Consider the following 19,574-nt stretch of genomic DNA (forward strand, 5'->3'; position numbering starts at 1 on the left):
GTGGGCGTGAGACGGAGGCCCAGGGAGGAAAGAGACTCCGGCAACAAGGCTGGAGGCTGCGCGCCCCAGGAATTGCTGGTCGCTATGGAGCCCGAGATACCTGTGTTGTACGAGAAGGTGGGATGCTGGGCCCTTTCGCTGCTGGGCACTTCTAGGCTAGCCCCCAGCCTACCAGCAGGTTTGCACCCTAACCCTCCCTGGGTGCGCCGGTCAGTGGGCTCCCTTGCTCCCTGACTGGGGGCTCTAGCGGCTCTTGAACCCACAGACTCCCCTTGTCCCCTTCAGCAGCTGCCCCAGGCCAGTCGAGAGATGGTAGGCAGAAGGGTGGTGAGCAGGTGGTGGACCTAAGTCAGAATCATCCGGCTGGGAGGAAGCTGAAAGACTGACTAAATTCTACCTTCAGCTTTGGGCAGGAACCTCCCCTCACCACCCAGACCCAATGGGTCTAGCTTTTACTTAAACACTTGCGGGGATGAAGGTCTCACTACCTACCAGAGGGCAGCCCAATCCAATTTGAGTAACTCTCATTTGTTGGGAAGTGTTTTTCCTTCCCAGCTAAATAACTCCCGTGCCTTTGGTTCTGCCTGTGCAGTAGCCCTTCCACTGGCAACCTCAGCCTGTCACTAAGGTCCTTAACATTGGTGGCCACAAATGAACACGGTACCAACAGTGGTCTGGATTCTTGCCCCTCCCTTCCAGATGCCATACTTCTATTAACACAGCCTGATATTACTTGGCCTTTTCGACAACCCAATGAAGCTGTCAGTTCCTTACATAAGATTTACAGTAAAGGGAAGCCTCTGGTGCTCTTTGTTGTCATGTCTTTTTGTTGTTGTCTTTTTGTTGTTATTGAACACAAACTGCTAAGCTGATCTCCTTACCTGAACCTGTGTGGCTGAGTTTTTGCAGATGTTCAATTCAGGGTGGTTACCTCACCCTGCTGGAGAAGGAAATGGCAACCCGGTCCAGTATTTCTACCTGGGAAATCCTGTGGACAGAGGAGCCAGGCTAGAGTCCATGGAGTCGAGAAGAGTTGGACATGACTTAGTGACTAAATAAGCTCATCCTGTTAGTTTGACCCATCTAAGCAACACGTTTTCAGCTAATAGGTTGCCAAAATACTCTGTATTGGAAATGAATGCTACTTCCATATTTATGTCCATTCTGAGTCCTGAGGACCCTCAGAGTCTTAGGGCATCTTTCCTTTATGTTAAACATCAAAGGTGCACTTTCCCCTCTGCCGTTCAGACTGCATCCCTCACTACCACTCACAAAGTGCTTCGATGCTCACTGTCAGTGGGCACATAGTCAGAAATCTAGCCCTGATATTCTTAAAAAAATATTTATTTGGCTGCGCTGTGTCCTAGTTGTGGAGTATGGGATCTAGTTCCCTGATCAGGGATGGAACCTGGGCTCCCTACTTTGGGGATATGGAGTCTTAGCCACTGGACCACCAGGGGAATCCCATAGCCCTGAATTATTAAATAGGGATAAACAGAAAACTCTTCCTTCATTCGAGCCTGCAAAATCTATCACACCACCGTCCTTATCTTTCCTATCTAGACCACCATCAGTGTCAAACAGGTGCTCTGTGTTCCTGGATCTAGAAGCTACACACAGATTCTCAACACATTTGCACAGGACAATTTTTTCTTTACACACCTGTCACCCTTCATGCCATCTTCTCCCATGCTCCAGCACACCTCAGCTACCTCCTTTCTGAACGTGACTACTTAATGGAGTTCCAGCCCCTCCGTCTCACCCTGTAAGTCTGGCAGACTTGGGTCAGTGGGCAGCCGCAATGACCGAGATATAACTTTGTGTATAAAGGAAATCCTTACCTACCCTCGACAGGAGAAGCCCAGGATATTTAAATCTGTAAATCCCTACCGGTGAATTTTGAAAGAAACGACTTTCTAAATAGCCCCTGACATTTCTTTCATTTCCTGTTTCTTTGACCTTATGGCATTCACCTTGCTCGTCATACCAAGTTCACCTCTTCAGTTTGGTTTTCACTATTTTCTGTTTGTTTTGTGTTTTGGTTTGTGTGACCTCGAGGCTTCTCAAACTTTGGACCCGGAGAGCTGGTCACTTAAAATCATTCATCCTCAAGGACGAGTTTGGGCCCATATGGTTCCTCAATATTTCCTCCCCGGTTCTGTGGCTTGTGGCTGCTCAGTAACAAAAGGGACCCTCCACCGAGGGTGGAGGATTCAAGTTGTTGTTGGCTGTAGAAAGGAGGCCTCTGGCTTGTGACCCTTCCAAATGGTCATGTGATGAGTCAGTGTTTCTATTATTCTCCCAAAGGTCCGTTCGTGCAGAGGCCGGGAGTGAGGCGAGCTCATCAGCGCCTACATGGAGAGGAGCCATTCCAGCTGGCTGCAGCAAAGCTCCAAAGGCAACCTTTCACCCCGGGAGAGGTGATTAATGGTTTTAAGAGGGGATGTGGGAGTGTGGCAGCAGGATGTCAGTTTCTAAAGGATTGCTGGAATTCAATCCAGAGTGAATATACCCAAGATTGTAGGAAACAAAAAGCTGCATGCACTCTGGTTTCCAAAGTGAAGACTGAAGCCACCGGTAGTAACCTTCTCCTGAACATGGCAGGTCTCCGCAGCTGCAGGTCAAACCACTGAGAAGCACCAGAATAATAACCCTGCCACATTCTGTTTTTCTCCCATCTAGGATTAAATTTTTTAAATAATCACAATCTGGAGGCCTTTGCTTGCCTGCCTCATTAAAGCTGGTCTCTGGCATGGGGGCAGGCCTTTTCAATTCAAACCATGACTTGAAGAATTCAAATCACAGTGTTGAGTTTCAAGTTCAAACTGTGGTTTTTGAGAGATGATTATTTTTTCCCTTAAGACCCTTATCCTCCACCCTCAGAAACCCCAGGAGAGTAAGGGTAAAAGAACAGTAATGAAACTCAAGGAATGCCTCCAGGGAAGGAAACTTAATCCCAAAGACCCCCAAAGCAGAGATGCTTCCTTGCTCTTTTCCTTTTAAGCTAGAATCTCCCCCAAACCACAGTTTGAACTTGAAACCACAATTTTCCTGACACTGTATCAAAGGCTGGTCTTAAAGGAGCCAGCCAATATGCCTGGGATCAACCTCGCTCCACTGCTGGGACAGAGCAGCCTTTATTCCCACTGGATCACTGGTGGAAACGTGGGCCTGGACACTCTGACCCACTGAGCTGAAAGAAGACCAGCTCTGTTTGCTGAATAGAAGGGTGAACCCCAAATGTGCCCTACTCCTGTATTTTCAAACCTAAGGCACCAAAGGTTTACTCAATGAAACCAGAGGAAATAAAATCTGAATCCAAAGGGCATGTGGCAACAGGAAGCTGGGAGGAGTGTGAGGAGCAGTGCCTAGGGGGCTAGCTGGCTGAATGCTGCACATACAGCTGGCTGTAAAATGACGTCAGGAGAGGCAGCCCAAGCAGCATTACTAACAGAGGCCACTGGGAATAGAAGGATGACTGGAGTCAAAGACAACCCAAGACAGCTGAATTTCAGAAACCTGACTCCCTTCATCCCTGGGATCCCACCAACAGCAATCATATGACAAAGGAGAGGTACAGAGGACACTTCTCTACCTGAAAGGAATGTTCCAGCAGCCAGGACAAGGGGCCACTGCAATGGCTGTGAAGGACAGAATGGCGCTTGCAGTACCCTGAGCACAGAGCGTCTGGGATGCTGGAGAGCCAAGCAGGAAAAGAAGAGCAGAAACAAATGAATCTTTCTTCTTAGACTCTACTTTATTTGGTAAAACTCAGAAACTAACCACCAATTCACGGCCCCCCACCTCCTTTCCTCTGAAGAAGGCAGTTCCCCAGAGACAAAAAGGCTGTGGCTTGGAAATCATCCACCATCTGCAGGTCTTACCCTCAGGCAGCCCATGGCCTGGTGGTCAGCCCTCCAGACCCAAAGCCCTCAGAGGCAACAGAAGAAAGCGAAGGAAGCTCTCACCTCAAAGACAACGAACCCCTCCCACCCCACCTCCCCCCTAGCCACAACCCTCCCCAACCCCAAACCTAAATAAAAAGATAGTGAGGACAATGCATGAGTGTGGGAGACACACACACACACACACACACACACACACACACACACACACAGAGCTTCCTTTCAGCCAAAGAGCTGCAAAACTGCTCCCTGGAAGGAGGACAATTGGCTGCACCAATCCAGGCTTGGTGGCCCAAGGTGATGGCTGGAATCATGTGAGACTGGTAAAAATCCAGGGAGAAAATATTTCACCATCAGCCCTTGCCCAGGTCTCCAGTGAACTGGTTTTCGTTCTACGAAATCCCCATTTCCACTCAGGTAGGCTGTGGCTTCTGGGGCTTAGGGACAGGCTTCCCATGGCCGAGAGACAGTGGCAGGGAGGAGGAGAGCAGGAGGGCAAAGCCTTCAGAGAGGGTCTGGGAAGGGATCCCTGCCCTTGGCTAATGGATCCGAGTTAACTCCTCCACCACCTTGATCAGGTCATCCGCAGTGGCCTCTCGCTTCATCCCGCTGCCGTCGTCATACTGCAACGAGGAAAGGGGAGGAGGGGAGGCCGTGAGGGCTGAGAGCAGGCTCTCCCTCCCTGGGGAAGGGGACGCCCACAACGGTACCCTGCGCCACACTGCCGTGGCAGGAGCGAGGACTCATCACCAGAAGCCCGTGCTTCTCCTTGGGGGTCCAGGTGAGCATGGTCTGCTGACAGCAAAGCTGCCCAGAGGCTGCCAACCAATATATACATCCACCTCCATCCGGCTGTTTGCCAGAGGCACCACCTCCAGTGGGCAATACCCCAAACTCCAGCACCATGGAAACTCCTCTTCTCTGCAGGATCCTGTCCCTGCCCCTTTCCTAAGGATGTGCCAGGGATCCCAGACATGCCCGAAGGTGCCCTCGTTGCTAAAGTTACAGTGCTTGGTGCCTGGTGGGGGAACCCACAAGCCTCAGCCTTATCTCCTTGCCCTTGGACACTACCTTTCCATGTGGGTAGAAGAAAACTTTAAAAAGAGCTCTTGGCACTTGGGAACCAAGGGAGGGGAGGCCTCCTGGTGTGCCTGGCCCTGCAATGGACTTGAGTCACTGGCCCCAGGGCTGCACCCTGCACAGTGGCACAGCTCACCTGTAGGTTTGCCACAACTTCCTGCATCTTGGGCCGGCTGATATCCAGGAAACTCTCAATCAAGTCACCATCGATGAAGCCGGTGGCTGGTTCTGTCTTTCGTTCAGTATGAAAGGATCTCCAAGTGGACAGGTGAGTTAAAGAATGTGCTGATCACTGGGAAATAATAAATACCCTCTCCGAAGTCATCCCTACCTCTGTGCACAAGACCACAGTCTGAAGCAATTATCAGGAGGAGAACAGAAAACAACAGGTTCAACTAAATATCACAGCTGTTTGGACAGTTTTGCAATTCAAAGACCTATAAACCGTTACCTAATCCAATGATCCTCTCAACTGGAATAATTGTCAAAATAACATTTTAAAAATTACAGGGATTTCCCCTGCAGCCAAGTGGTTAAGAGTCTGGGCTTTCAATGCCAAGGGCATGAGTTTGTTTAATCCCTGGTCAGGGAACTAAGATGCTGCAAGCCACACAGCAAGACCAAAAACAATTAAAAAATTATAATTTTAAAAACAGAATACACATGACTCTTAGTTCAGAGCATGGACATGTAGAGATTTTTTTTTTTAACAAGTGCTCCACGCAAACTGGATGCTTGCCTAGGAAGAACCACTTTTTAAGCCTGGCCTTCACAGATTAATAAACTGAGGCTCAGTGAAACAAGAGATGTGCCTAAAGTCCTGCGGGTTAGCAAAACACCAACAAGTCAGCCTACCTCCTCCCTCCTCCGCGAGAGCTGGTTCATCCTGCCTTACAACAGACTTTTCAGCAGAATCCCCTCCAGAGCCCGAGGGCTCCTCGTCCCTCTCCCATAATAAACAAACTTCCAATAGTACTTGGATCCTCATTGCCCAGGGGGCTGACCCTTGGGCTTCTGGAATCTACAGCTTCTTTGCTTTTCCCCTCCTTTTCCATTTAGCCTCTCTAGCAAGGGTCCTCAAACACCACTGCCCCAAACAAGATCTCTGAAAGGATGTTCTAAGTTGTGATCTAAACTTAGGTCTGACATGCAAAGCCAGAAGGTCAGAAGCAGACACAGTGCATGAACATCAACATACATTTTCAAGATGAACCAATAAAACTGGGAGATAAGTGCATGGGGGTTCATTATACTCATACGATTCTCTCCAATATCGTGTGCTTGAAATTTTCCATGAGAAGTTTTTACGTAGCCTGCTCCCCATTGGAATCTAGTCAAGACATTTTCTAGAGGGACAAACTTCCAGAGGCTGCTCACGGTAATGTGCACTCTGCCTGGGCCAGGCCATGTTTTTGAGTAAGGGGGCACCTCTGGGAAGGATATAAGGAGTGCTCAATCTTGCCCACACTTTTGATGACTTTATTGAGTCGATTCTGCATGTCCAACAAGAGGTTGTACCAGCTCTCTGACAATGAAGTCACCAGGCCTAAGGAAGCAAAGGGAATCGAAAGCTACAGGGCACTCCAGAGCCCACAGCGAGCACTGCCTGCCAAGGGGAGCCCAGGGAGGAGGACGGACGAGCCGGCCACGGACTCTCAAAACCCTGCTCTCCCCTGGCCCTGGGAAGGAGGGCTGCATGGGGCCACCCTTACCAATCATGCCATTGACCGTGCCAAAGAGCACCGAGCCCTGCGTGGGCGTGGAAGTCTCGCCCAGGTTCTGCATAACCAGAGAGCCGTGGCAAAAGACGTTGACAAACTCGCCCAAGTGGAAGAGCCCAACCTCCTGGAGGTGTTGCCGCTCCTCGTCCGTAGTGGCAGCGCTGCAAGGGGTGCAAGACATTCACAACCCAGGCCTCCTGTCCCCCCAGACGGGGCCCCAAGGACCGCGTGCAGTGAAGGACAGACTCCCTGGTGGGCCCACCCAGTCCACAGAGGAGCCGGCCTGAAGAGGCTCATCCATCTCTGCAGCCTGATTCTCTCACAGATACCATCTACCCCTGTGAAGAGGCGCATGCGAGCCTGTGGGGGCCCTGTGTCCTCACCTACCACAGGCCACTCCCACAGCTGGCCACTCACCTATCCTTCTGACACACAAACAAGTTAAAGGCATTTTCAGCCCCCAGGAAATTGTCATCATCCAAGATTTCCACAGCACTCATCCAGTTGGGGTTAAAGTCTCGAGCAATCTTAAAAAAGACAAAATACAACAGGGGAATTACAATCAGCAGTTTGCATGCAAGCCAGTGCTGGGACCTGGCCAAGTGCCTGCCCTGCCTGTGTTTAACAACCACCCCTCTAGAGAGAGTCTCCCCTTTGCCTGGCCAACACCATCCTGAAACAGGGCCTACTCAGAGTTCAAGTTGGGGGTCTTTAGAAGACTGAACAGATGCACAATTTGTGCTCCAGGGATGAGGTTTCTGCCCACCCTGGGCTTCATCACCCCTGACCGCCAGCTTAAGCAAGCCAACTGCCCACACCCCCCTACCTCTTCGAAGTTGCCCTCCATGGGCTTGTAGGCCAGCAGCAGCACCGAGCGCATCAGGTCACCCACCAGGATGAAGTCGCCCTTGGTCTTCAGGTAGAGCGCCATGATGTTGTTGTAGTGGTTGCACTCGGTGCGCAGCTCCTTCTCCGTCGTCCACTCATAAAGCCGCACCTGGGGGGGCGGGGTGTGGGGGTGGGCAGCGCGTTTCTCTCAGCCCCAGGGGCCTTCCATCTGCTGCACCACTTACCCAAGTGCAGTGTGGGGGGGTGAAATGGTTTGCTGAGGAACTTGCATGAGCGTTTGTAATTATCATATATTCATGAAAGATGAAAACAGAGTGAGCACATGAAACAATACTACAAAGTCTTCCTTTATATTAAAAAAAAGTCAGGATAAAGAAAAATACTAAGTAAATAGTAACGCAAGTAACACTATAGAAATGACAAGAGACGGTTTTGTGACTTAAGTCTGGTAACTGTCTACAGAAATATCTCTAGAAAGAGAAGATCCATTTCCAATTTCCTGATCAGAAAGAAGATCACCTCCCACCAAACTGCCCTTTCTGAACCCTTCTCAAAACACATACATCCCTGGCACCTTTTGATGTACATCCAATGAGCAAAGAAAATAGAACAGAAAAGTCCAACAGAAACTTACTCTAAAGAACTGGAGTCTCTGGCCACCCCTCTACCCAGAGGGGAAGAAATACCCCTTTTCTCTTCACTGCAGTGTTTCTTCAGTTATAACCATATCTCCAAAAGAAACAAGATGCTTTACGATCAAGACAGATGAACAGATACTCGGAACGGCCCAGTCCCAGCAGATCCTTCAGGGTCTAGGCAGCCCCACCCAAACCTCTGCACATACAGACACTCCTGGGAAGAATATATTAAGCCATGATTTCTCAAGATGCGTCCAAAGAACCCTAGCTCCACAGGTGTGCACTCCAAGGCTCACTCGTAATAATCACAATGGCTAACCACACCTCCTGTTCTGGGTCAAGTGAGCCCAGAACACCACAGATTAGGATGAGTCGAGTTGGACTGGGCTTCCAGACTCCCAAGAGTGGGGTGAAGAAGCGGCAAATGCAAGTAAACATTCTGAGTCTCATGAGCCCTTCTAGCAAATCATGAAACCTAATTGTGGGAACCCCTAACTTAGGAGCAAGTCAGACAGAAGTGTGAGGAACACTACTTGGGCTGGGGTTTGCATAAAGACAGTCTTGTGGGACCGAGCCCTTGAACCTATGACAGCTGACTCCAACTCTGGGCAGCTAAAATCAGAATTCAAGTAAATTACAGGACCGCCAGTTGGAAAACTGATTGTCATAGGGACAAAAACTCCTCACACATGGTGTCAGAAATGTTGTGAGCAAAGATACAGTTTTCCCTTACTCTCCAAACCTGCCCCACTCACAATCTTCCTCCATCAGTACAGAGCCACACCATCTCTGCTACTCAGGCCAAAACTCTTGACCCTTTATTCCCTTCTCACGACTCATCTTCAAGCCCTCAATACTAACATCTGTGGAATCCGACTACCCTTCAGCTCCTCGGTCAGCACATGCTCCCAGCACCGTCCACTGCTCTCTGGGTCATCACCAGAGCCTCTGAGCTGACCTCACTGCTCCTACCCCTGGTCTTCTACCACCCTCTCCGAGATGTGCAGTGAGCTTTTCAAAATGTAACTGCAGGGACTTCGCTGGCGGTCCAGTGGTTAAGAACCCACTTTCCATATAGCAGAAACCAAAACAATATTGTAAAGCAATTATCCTTCAATTAAAAATAAATAAATTTAAAAAGGAAAAGAATCCACCTTCCAATGCAGGGGACATAAGTTCAATCCCTGGTTGGGGAACTGAGATCCCACATGCTGTAGGGCAACGAAACCCCCACGCCACAACTAGAAAGCCCGCGCCTACAACAAAAACCCCGTGTGCCACAATTAAGACTGGACACGGCCTAATAAGTAAACCAGCATCTTTTATATATTTATATTTATATATAGATATATATATATATAATACATACTTATATAAAAAAATTACAGTCATGTCATGCATTTGCTCAAACCCTCTGGAGGTTCCCATCCCCTCGGAGTAAAACCCGAAGTCCTTACAAACCCAAAGCACACAGCCTATCTGGTTCCGCACGCTGCTACCTCCCGGCTGCCTCTCCGACTTATCTCCCAGCACCCAGCACTCAGCACTGCCTTCCCACACTGGGTGCAGGCCGGCCATGGACTCCTGTCACTTGTCTTCTTCCAGATCAATGCATGGCTGGCTCCCTCCTTTCCCTTAGACATTTGCCCAAAAGCCACTGTGCGAACCCTCCTGAGCATATGACAAAACAGCGCCACCTCCCTGCTCGCGCTGGTACCCTGTCAGCTTCTTGTCCTGTTTTTATTTTTCACAAGGTACTTCTCATCGTACATACACATATATATTCTATTTGCTCACAGGCCCCAGGAGGCTAGCTCTTTGTCTAGTTCATCTACTGCTACATCCCAACTACCAAAATAGTGCTTAGCATACTTCAAGTGCTCAGTTAGTACTTCTTGAATGAACGTCAAGTTAAAGTACTTAAGGGGACGTCCCTGCTGGTCTAGTGGTTAAGGCTCTGTGCTTTCACTGCAGAGGGTGCAGGTTAGATACCTGGTCTAGGAATTAAGGTCCCACGTGCCGCAAAGCACAGCCAAAAAATAAATAAAGCTGCTCTTTCTTTGGGAAAAAAAAAAGAAGTATTTAAGCAATGCTTTTCTACTCTTGATCTTCTCAGAATCTTTCATATGCTACAATGCACTGAGAAGCTTCTAAGCGGAAGACACAGGATACAGCAAGTCCCAAATTTGTTTGACCGTGTATAGTGTATAATTTTTGTGTTTTTTTGGGAAGGGAGGAGGTAAAGTCATGCCAGAAGAAAAGTGGAGAATTTCACAGGCCTAGTATTTCAGGGGTTTACTCAGGATGAATGCAGTTTGGCCCATTCTGTCCCACACAGATGAAATATTCTCAGGCCATGACACATTCTGAGTGCAGGGACCACAGTTCTTACCCTCTTCTCAATTCCCACAGAACAATATGTACAGGGCTTCACAGAACCAAACCTGGTGTCTGGTCCAACCCCAGCTCCCCATATTCCCAGGGCCATCCTCCGTGCTCGCTACTCTGCTACCCTTAAAATCAGGACACACACGCAGTTCAGAAAATGCACGGGACCCAGGCTCTCTGGACAGAGGTGTGAGGCTGAGGCCGAGGCCAGAGGGAGAAAATGCACGGGACCCAGGCTCTGTGGACGGAGGTGTGAGGCCTGAGGTCGAGGCCAGAGGGAGAAAATGCCCGGGACCCAGGCTCTATGGACGGAGGTGTGAGACCTGAGGCCGAGGCCAGAGGGAGAAAATGCACGGGACCCAGGCTCTGTGGACGGAGGCCTGAGGCTGAGGCCAGAGGGAGGGCTCACCGTGCTGTTGATGCTGGCTAACAGCTTCCCGTTAAACTCTACCATGGAGTACACGGCCCCCTTCACCTCCTTTTCAGCCACAGTCTGTAGTTTTCCTGGGAGAAAAAAGATACCCTTCAGTCTCCTTCATGAGCCCACACTTTAATCTGAAGAATCGTGTACTTCCCATCCCCCCACCCCCAGCTCTAATTCCTGCCCCTCCAAACCCCTCATTTCAAAGCAGAGAATATAGAATCCATATATACTGGGGTTAACTACCTCTAGAAGTGTGGGCCCCCACATAACATGCAGCGATTCCGGACAGCGCTCAGGTTCTGCCTCCCACCTGGGACTCCAGATCTCCCCTCAGGATGGAGACCAGACTCTACCTCAGCCATCTAACCTGAGGTTTGGGGGCTGACAGCTAGTCTTCAGAGCCATCATGGGTAGGGAGATGAGAAGATGCAGAAACGAGCACCAAGTGCTGACGCTGGGAAGAGGGCCTAAGAGGCTGAGCAGCCGAGTGGAGGACACTCCACAGAGTCCTACCAGAAATCCTAACTCTCATTCTGGTCACCCCTCCCTTTCTCTTCCTTTCAAAGAGTGAAAAAGGAAGAAAAAAAGGGCAGATTTTATTTGTGCCGCTGCTCACATACTCCAAAACTCATTCAGACCATCAAGAGCGTAAGAGAGAAACATCCTGAATCTTGTGTCACTGCAATTAGCCCACGTTCTTCTGCATAACTAAGGCTGAAACCTAAAGTGTCTGCTTCCTTTCCCAGTTTTTAAATTTCTCAAAAGCCAGAGACTGTGTCCACTTACCATCTGAATACTGAAAGACCACAATACGACCCTGCTTGGGCTCTGCCTCTTCTGGGTACACCATGGCCGTGCCCACAATGAAGTACGTGTTGGGGTCTTTGCCCAGCTTGCAGGAGACCAGGCTGAGGGCATACTCATTCTGCAGAAACTGGTGGGCATGAAGCACTAGAAGAAGAACAGCAGAGAGGTGACTGACTGACGACCCCACGCACGTGTGCTTCTGCACTTCTCTGAGGTCCACAGCTCAGCTTGGAGCACAGTACAGAAGGCATCTGCCTCCTGCTATTCCTATCTCCTCGCCAGCCTATTCTGACATGAGGAGGCCCAGTACTCTGAACTCACAGCCAACTCTGAGGCCCCACCCTTTCTCCTCCTGGGATAGTCTGCCAGCGTCTATCAAATTCTGGAATACAGCAGAGCCCAGAAGAGCCTAGCTTAGGGAGGACGTAGGTACACATGATAGAAAGAGCTCATTTGCACCTTCAAAGGTGTGCTGGTCAATGATAAGGAGGTTATGCACCTCCACCTCTTCTCCAAAGGAGGTCTCGTGAGGGGCTGTGCTGCTGGAGAACAGCTTGCTGGAGCTGACGCTGCTGGACAGGGCCTGGGAACAGAGAGAACACACATCACCCCTCTCAAAAGAACGGGTGCTGGGACAGCAGTGTGAGCATCAGACAGGATCAGAGAACAGAGGCAGAGTTTGAACGAGAAAAACTTGAGGCTGGCCGCCTGCAGAGAGCCCAAGTGCAAAGGGCTTCAGAGAGGACACAGCGACTGAGGCTAAGGATCCAAACTCCATATGGATTGACACAGCAGTCCAAAACACCGCCAGAATCTAAGGGCATTTAAGAGCACTAAAACAGTGATGCTAAGTCAATCAAGAAAGCTAACAAGAAACCCAGGCGACCTAATAAAGTGACAGGCTTCCACCTCTCTCAATGGGAATGGCAGGAAACCACTGCGAATAAAAACGAATACATAAAGACCTACTCTGGATTAAGGGAAGAAGTAAGACCATGGATGTCTGCAAGCAAGAAAGGCAAAGAATACATGGAATAAAACGACCAGCTAACATCTCCACCGGGTCTGTGATGTGAGGCTCTAGACGGTTCATTATCATTTCGCAGATGATAAAACTGAAGCTGCCCAAGGTGACACAGAGAGCCACAACCCTGCAGCCAGTTTTGTCAGACTCCAAGTCCCACGCTCTTACCTACGGCATGACGCTGCTACCCAGACCCAACACAAAGTGCCCAAAACGATCATGAGAGGAGAGGAATTATTCATCAGGCAAGGGCACCAAGTAGCAAAATCACTGAAGCCACACTTATTCAAAGCTCTTCTCAAGCCTCTGCTGAGGCAGCCAAATCCAGCTCCCTGCCTATTTTTTTAAGATTTTACTGGAGTCCAGCTACGCCCACCTGTTGTCTACAGACACCTTTGTAAGGGCCGAGGCAAGCAGCCGTGACTGTGACCTGCAAAGTCTAAAGTATCCACTATCCGACCCTTTCCGAACACTCTGCCGCTGCTCTCACACCACTGTCCTTCGCCCACTGCCCTCACCTGGGTGCTGGCGCTGGGCCTCAGAGCAGTTGTGCCCCCACTCGTGTCCTGGACTTCGATGCGGCTGGAAAGGACCCCGAAGCACTGGGACACCTCTTGATAGCAGATCTTCCTACAGAACAAGCATGGGACAACAGGGCCCCTCAGGAAAAGGCTGAAGCGCTGCACGCCCACCCCAGGGCCCCCTCCCCCGCAGCTCCCCTGCCCTGCCCCTCACCTGGGAGATTCATACAGGGGAACCGTCCGAATGTGCAACTTCTGGATCTCATCGATGGTGCCAATCGTGAGGGTGCTGTTGTTGGCCAGTGCCAGGCTGGAAAGAAGGTTCTGGGTTTAGACTGAGTACACCCAAGGAAGAAAAGGATTCTATGAGGCAACTCCATAAGAGGAAGAAAAACCAGGCAGAATTACACTAGTTTACTACAGGGCAGTGATTCTCAACTACAGCGCTCTGTTAAAACACACCTGGAGATCAGCCCCACCTCTCAAGATTTTATTTAATTGGTCTGGTTAGGCCTAGGCTGAGATTTTTACAGCTATCTGTTTAACACTAACGTGTAGCATTTGGATATAGAACAGTGATTCTCGAACTATCAAACCACGCTGGCATCAAAACGACCTGGGGGGCTTGTGAAGCTAAGACTGCTGGCCCTGCCCCTAGAGCTTGATTTGGTGGGTCCATGGGCGAGGCGTGAGAATGTACATTTCTAAAAGAGAGTTCCCATGTAGTGCCACGGCTGCAGTGAGAGAGCCACTTTGAGAATCCCTGTTCCAGGGGAACGCATAATGAATCTCTGCCACAGGGACTCTGAAACTTGGCCAATCACTTGAATTGCCTAAGAGGTTTTCTAAAAATACAGATTCAGATCTGGGGCCCAACCCTAGATCTACCGAAGCAAACTCTAAGAAAGATTCAAAAACCATTCAGCACGTTTAAAAGGCTTACGAGGTATTTCTACTGCAGGTCTGCAAATCTCTGTTCTACACATCCCATCTCAGCCAGGCTTTGTCACTGCAGAAAGGCTGGAGGGGCAGGGTCATGATGCCTTCCCTCCTGGCTCTCACTGAAGAAAGAAAAAGAGGCTCACCTGTCAGGATAGCCATCTGAATTGAGGGGACACATGTAGTTCACTTCCTTGAGGTTGACATTGGAGAAGACCAATTTGTGGTTGCTGCTGTAGATGACAGTAGGGCGGTCGGAGCAAGCAAAGACGTTGGTGGTTGAAAGAGAACGGAAAGTTCTCAATACCGTGGGCTGGGTGCCCAGAGTCACCTTCTTACGGTCGCTCAACAGGCCTACAGAAAGAACAGCGTCAGGAGAAAAACAGAAACAAAACAGGACAGACAGCTGGACTGCGAAGGCTCGAAAGCTGCACCCTGAAGCTAAGCACTCGGCCAACTCCAACACCCTGGATTCTCCAAAGCGCCCCTCACCTGACGCGCTAGTCTCACCTGTCTCGATGTTGAGCCCAAAGTAGAAGAGTGCTCCGTCTCCCAAGGCACAGAGGAGGTAGTGGCTGCTCTCAAAGGTGGTCATCAGGATGGAACGGGGAATGATCTCTGTGAGAAAGACGTACATTGAGCTCTTGTTCCAAATCCTGATTCCGACCCTAACTCAGGCCTTTAAAAGAAACACCCTCCTCCCCACCAAAAAAAGAAACACACCTCCACCCAGCATCTCTTTGTGCAGTAGCTCAAAAGAGGGCAGCTTCGCAATTCGGGCTGAGATGTCTGTCCAGAGGCCGATGGCACAAAGAGGGGACATTCCATTGCTGTCTCCTAGAGGGGTAATGTCCAAGCAGGCCACTTCGTGTTCCATCTCTGTGTGGCTAAACAGAAAAGAATATGGCAGAGAAAGGACTCCAGGGATCAAAGAAGTCCCAGAGAAGAGGGGAGGCAGAAAGAGCAGAGACAGAAACACACACCTGATCTGCCGGAGCTCCTGAGGGTGGATCTGCAGGTAGTAGAGGGCCCTCCCCACGGCGACTACTACCTGGCTGCTGTTGCAGGAGGCCACGCTGATATTCTTGCCCTGAGGCTCCTTCCACTCACTGACGAGTGCTTTGGGCTCTTGAGAGACCAGCCTCACAGATGCTGAAGTGATCTAGAGAAAAAAGAGCCATGTCTCCAAGCCCCTGCAGGGATCTGCACAGAGGTGAGAAGGTGGTAAATGCTGCCCTCATGGAACCCTAAGAATAAGGTATGAAGTCCTCCTCTGCTATATAGATAGATTTTTCCAAGTTCCGCAATGACTGATTACATGAAGATGTCATTTTAAACTGAAGCCTTGAAGAAGACTGGCTTCAAGCAGCTTACAGCTCATATACCTACAGCCCGAAAAAGAGAAGGCATGTCCTGTTTCACTCTGATTAAGGCTTGGGTATCACAAATGGCGCCCTATGGAAAGGTATCAATGGAGTAGGACCCTGTTTTTCTCAACCCCAAAATCAGATCTCTAAAATATCCAATTTCTGGGAATTCCCTGGTGGTCCAGTGGTTAGGAGTCTGCATTTTCACTGCCGAGGGCGCACATTCAATCCCTGGTCAAGGAACTAACATCCTGCAAGTTGTGTAGCACGGCCAAAAGAATCTAAAATATCCAAGTTCTTTACTATGCATGAACCATTAAAATCACATAAAATTCTTCAGTAAATATCAATATATCTTATTTATCAAAATTGAGTTTCTACTTAAAGAAAGACCTTTAGAATTATAAACACTATGGGAGATGCAGAAAAATACCACATGCTATTACTGATACTAATGAACTACAATGGGATTACATAATACTTCCTAGAGTTATTAGTCTTTCCATTTGGTAAAGAAGCCCATCATTAGTAATAAGTAAGCTGGCATAAAATAGGAAATCAGCTTTTGAAGGGTCTGGTCCAGCAAATTACAAAACCCGTGCAGCAGCGTAATTTTGAAAAGTAAAAAAAAAAAAAAAAAAAGAGGAATGTCCTTGAATAACAAGATATGTGAGCTGGGGCCAGAATTCAGGTCCCAGTTAGAAAACACTGACAAAGCACTGAGTCAGTATCTGGGCACTTCCCACACTTGTTCAACAAAGTGACAGACCTTCCCTCTGGTTTTTAACTAAACCCACCACTGCCTGTTGGCTAAAAGGAAGACCAAGAGAATAAAACGATGGAGACAGTTCAGTAATCCTTAGGCCCTCAAGTGCTACAGCCACGACAGGCAAATACTGCCTCTGCTCAGTGTGGAGAGCAGCTCCCGAGGTGAGGAGGGTGTGCAAAAACCAAGAGCATCACGGTCACTCCCAACTTAAGCCCGCCAGGTCCTGAGAGGTGCACAGAAATCAGGCTCTCATGGCTAACAAATACTAAGGGCTGTATGATCCTCATTATCACAGAAAAATTTAAAATAAGTATCTGAACAGAGTTAGAACTCTAGTTATAAGTAGTATACTGGAAGTGCTATCAAAAGTCACATAGGGATGGTAGCATATGACTAATCTTTTTCTTCTTTGCGCTTCTCAGTATTTTCCAAATAAGTATATATTACTATTAAAATGAGTGGGAAAATGTGTCTCAGATGACAGGATATAATTAGTGCTAAAACAATATCGCCCTGTCCCCCCAAGTGTGTGTGTGTGTGTGTGTGTGTGTGTGTGTGTGTGTGTGTGTGTGTGTGTGTGTGTGTGTGTGTGTGTGTGTGTGTGTACACAATGATCCCATCCATAATAGAAAATGTAAATAAATTCAACATAAATGTAATATGTTATAAATGTAAATAAGTACAACATACAGCCATCCCTCAGTGCCTGCAGGGGACTGGTTCCAGAATCTCCAGTCAATATCAAATGCATAGATGTTCAAGTCCCCATATAAAATGGAACAGTATTTGCTTATAATCTACTCACATCCGTAAGTGCCCTTTAAATCATCTCTAGATTATCTATAATACCTAATACAATGTAGTGTTAGTTGCTCAGTCGTGCCCGAGTCTTTGTGACCCCACGGACTGCAGCCCACCAGGCCCTTCTGTCCATGAGATTTTCCAGGCAAGGATACTGGAGTGGGTTGCCATTTCCTTCTCCAGGGGCTCTTCCCAACCCAGGGATCGAATCCAGGTCTCCTGCACTGCAGGCAGATTCTTTACTGACTGAGCTACAAGGGAAGCTACAATACAATATACAATGTAAATACTGTGTAAATAACTGTGAATACGATGTAAATGATATGTAAACAATGGCTGGTGCAAAGCAAATTCAAGTTTTGCTTTTTGAACTTTCTGATGCTTTTTTCCCCCAATTTTTTATTTTTTTGGCTGCACTGAGTGGCTTGCAGGATCTCAGTCCGCTGACCAGGAATTGAAGTCCAAGTATCGAGTCCTAGCCACTGGACCGCCAGGGAATTCCCACCCCAGATACTTCTCATTGTGATTGGTTGAGTCCATGTATGCAAAACCCACAGATAAAAAGGGCCGACTGTACATACATTTGCAAAAGAAAATTAAAACTAAAAGGAGTAACTCCAAAGTTAAAAAAAAAGTTACATTGCTCTCAGTAATGGGTGATTGCTGCTGCCACTGCCAAGTCACTTCAGTCATGTCTGACTCTGTGCGACCCCATAGATGGCAGCCCACCAGGCTCCCCTGTCCTTGGGATTCTCTAGGTAATTTCAATTTTTTTCCAGGCCTTTTTACATTACTTTTAGAGCCATAAAAATTGACTTTTAAAATCCAATGGTGTTCTGTACTACACTCCAGGTCAAACTGATGCATAAATGGGGCCTGCTCTTTCCTCAGTTACTACCTGGATAAGTTGTTGATGAGCCACGTTGCCACAGAAGAAAGTCTGCTGATCGTCCACAAAACCCATCAGTTCGGTTTCTTCCACTTCCTCTCCATTTAACATGAGAACTCTGCAGCAGAAGGGAAGGCTGGGGTTAGCCGGACCAGCTGCCCCACCTTGCAATCTTTACATGGATGCTTGGAGCTGACTCGTCTTACCTTGTCTGGCCCACAAAAGAGAGCACCAAAGTATCATCGGTCTCCCGGTTGGGATCAGACCTCAGCGGCCACAGGCCTGGAACACAGATCAAAGATTAAGAGGCACAGCACGGACCAACACTGGGCTCCACATGGTCTAAGGAAGGAGCAGCCTAACCCCACAGAAAGAGCAAGAAACTCGGAGTCAGTCCTAAGATGAAATACCCACTCCGTTCCTCCCTGGCTTCAAGAAACTGAGGAAGTCTGGTATTTTTTAAACTGTTTGAGCTTAATATTTCAAAACTTTTCATTTGGGGGCTAGGTTGGAAGGAGAGGTACAGGGGTGAGATTATATTGATTTTGGATGGGGTAATTCATTTCTACAACTCAAAGTCAAAATTTATTTTTTAAATATTTAATACAGAAGTCTCACTTCTATACCTCTACTAGCCCCCAAATAAGTAAACAATAATTTATCCCTCCAATTCAATAGATAAATGCTGTATTGCAAACCAACACAGTAGCCTCTCACAAAGTGTCTACACATTTTTTTTCATCTAATATATGTCTGAGTCCTTATCAGAACCAAACAGTTCCTTATTTTTGATCTCTGCACAGTATTTAATTTTATGGATGTACTAGTTTACTAGCAAGTTCCCACTGATGGATGCTTTTTCAGTATTCTGCCATTATATACAATACCACAATGAATAATCTTGTCTTTATGTCATCTTATACATATGAAAGTTTATGGGCATGCCATAAGACACTGCCAATGAGCATGCCCATTCCTCACAGCCTCACCAACACAGACATTGTCAAATTTGGATTTTGGCATCTGGTAAAGAATAGTATCACTATTTTGTTTTGATTTGCACTTATTATAAGTTAGGCTTGGTATCTGTCCATTCATGTACTCTGTCAATTTGGGGGCAGGAAGTTTGGTGGTCTTTCTAGAAATTTTTTATCAATTAGACAGATTAGGCCTTTGTGTATAAGATGAACTACAAATGTTTTCATCTAATTTACCATTTCTTCTAACTTAGCTTATAGTGTTTTGTTTCTGCCAAGCAGAGTATTTTATGTTTATGTTGTTGAATTTATCAGTCTCCTTTTGGCTTCTGTACTTTTGACTCAGAATTTGAAAGACTTTCCCCACTGCAAAATTAGAAAGGAAATCACCAACTTTTTCTTCTAGCTTTTGCATGGCTTCATTTTTTCGCATTAAGTCTTTGATCTATTTAGATTCTACACATTGTGCAGTGTG

General features: G+C 47.9%; 2 protein-coding genes and 1 long non-coding RNA gene across 4 annotated transcripts in view; 1 reads left to right on the forward strand and 2 right to left on the reverse strand.

Moving 5' to 3' along the window:
* Positions 1–3,990, reverse strand: part of VWCE (von Willebrand factor C and EGF domains) — a 34,796-nt gene extending 30,806 nt beyond the window's left edge. Inside the window, exons 1-2 of the mRNA XM_042238189.2 lie at positions 3,596–3,990; positions 882–988 (exon numbers count right to left, since the gene is read on the reverse strand). The gene's annotated coding sequence lies outside the window, so the exon portion shown is untranslated. The remainder of the gene's footprint in view (positions 1–881; positions 989–3,595) is intronic.
* Positions 1–5,955, forward strand: LOC132658347 (uncharacterized). Its single transcript, XR_009597831.1, has 2 exons — positions 1–117; positions 2,308–5,955. It is a non-coding gene; the product is annotated as an uncharacterized LOC132658347 (long non-coding RNA).
* Positions 3,739–19,574, reverse strand: part of DDB1 (damage specific DNA binding protein 1) — a 26,613-nt gene continuing 10,777 nt past the window's right edge. The window contains exons 11-27 of one of the 2 annotated variants that reach the window (XM_004019581.6): positions 18,329–18,404; positions 18,132–18,240; positions 15,280–15,458; positions 15,020–15,183; positions 14,807–14,914; positions 14,443–14,650; positions 13,572–13,667; positions 13,355–13,466; positions 12,272–12,395; positions 11,792–11,956; positions 10,991–11,085; positions 7,533–7,703; positions 7,124–7,233; positions 6,698–6,867; positions 6,429–6,531; positions 5,122–5,245; positions 3,739–4,528 (exon numbers count right to left, since the gene is read on the reverse strand). In XM_004019581.6, coding sequence (XP_004019630.1) covers positions 4,445–4,528; positions 5,122–5,245; positions 6,429–6,531; positions 6,698–6,867; positions 7,124–7,233; positions 7,533–7,703; positions 10,991–11,085; positions 11,792–11,956; positions 12,272–12,395; positions 13,355–13,466; positions 13,572–13,667; positions 14,443–14,650; positions 14,807–14,914; positions 15,020–15,183; positions 15,280–15,458; positions 18,132–18,240; positions 18,329–18,404 — 2,198 coding nt within the window. In that variant the 3' untranslated portion in view covers positions 3,739–4,444. Of the gene's footprint in view, positions 5,246–6,428; positions 6,532–6,697; positions 6,868–7,123; positions 7,234–7,532; positions 7,704–10,990; positions 11,086–11,791; positions 11,957–12,271; positions 12,396–13,354; positions 13,467–13,571; positions 13,668–14,442; positions 14,651–14,806; positions 14,915–15,019; positions 15,184–15,279; positions 15,459–18,131; positions 18,241–18,328; positions 18,405–19,574 lie in introns of both variants that reach the window. The other variant, XM_060404011.1, reaches the window with a different exon arrangement.

Source organism: Ovis aries, chromosome 21 (assembly GCF_016772045.2).
Source record: "Ovis aries strain OAR_USU_Benz2616 breed Rambouillet chromosome 21, ARS-UI_Ramb_v3.0, whole genome shotgun sequence".
NCBI lineage: Eukaryota > Metazoa > Chordata > Mammalia > Artiodactyla > Bovidae > Ovis > Ovis aries.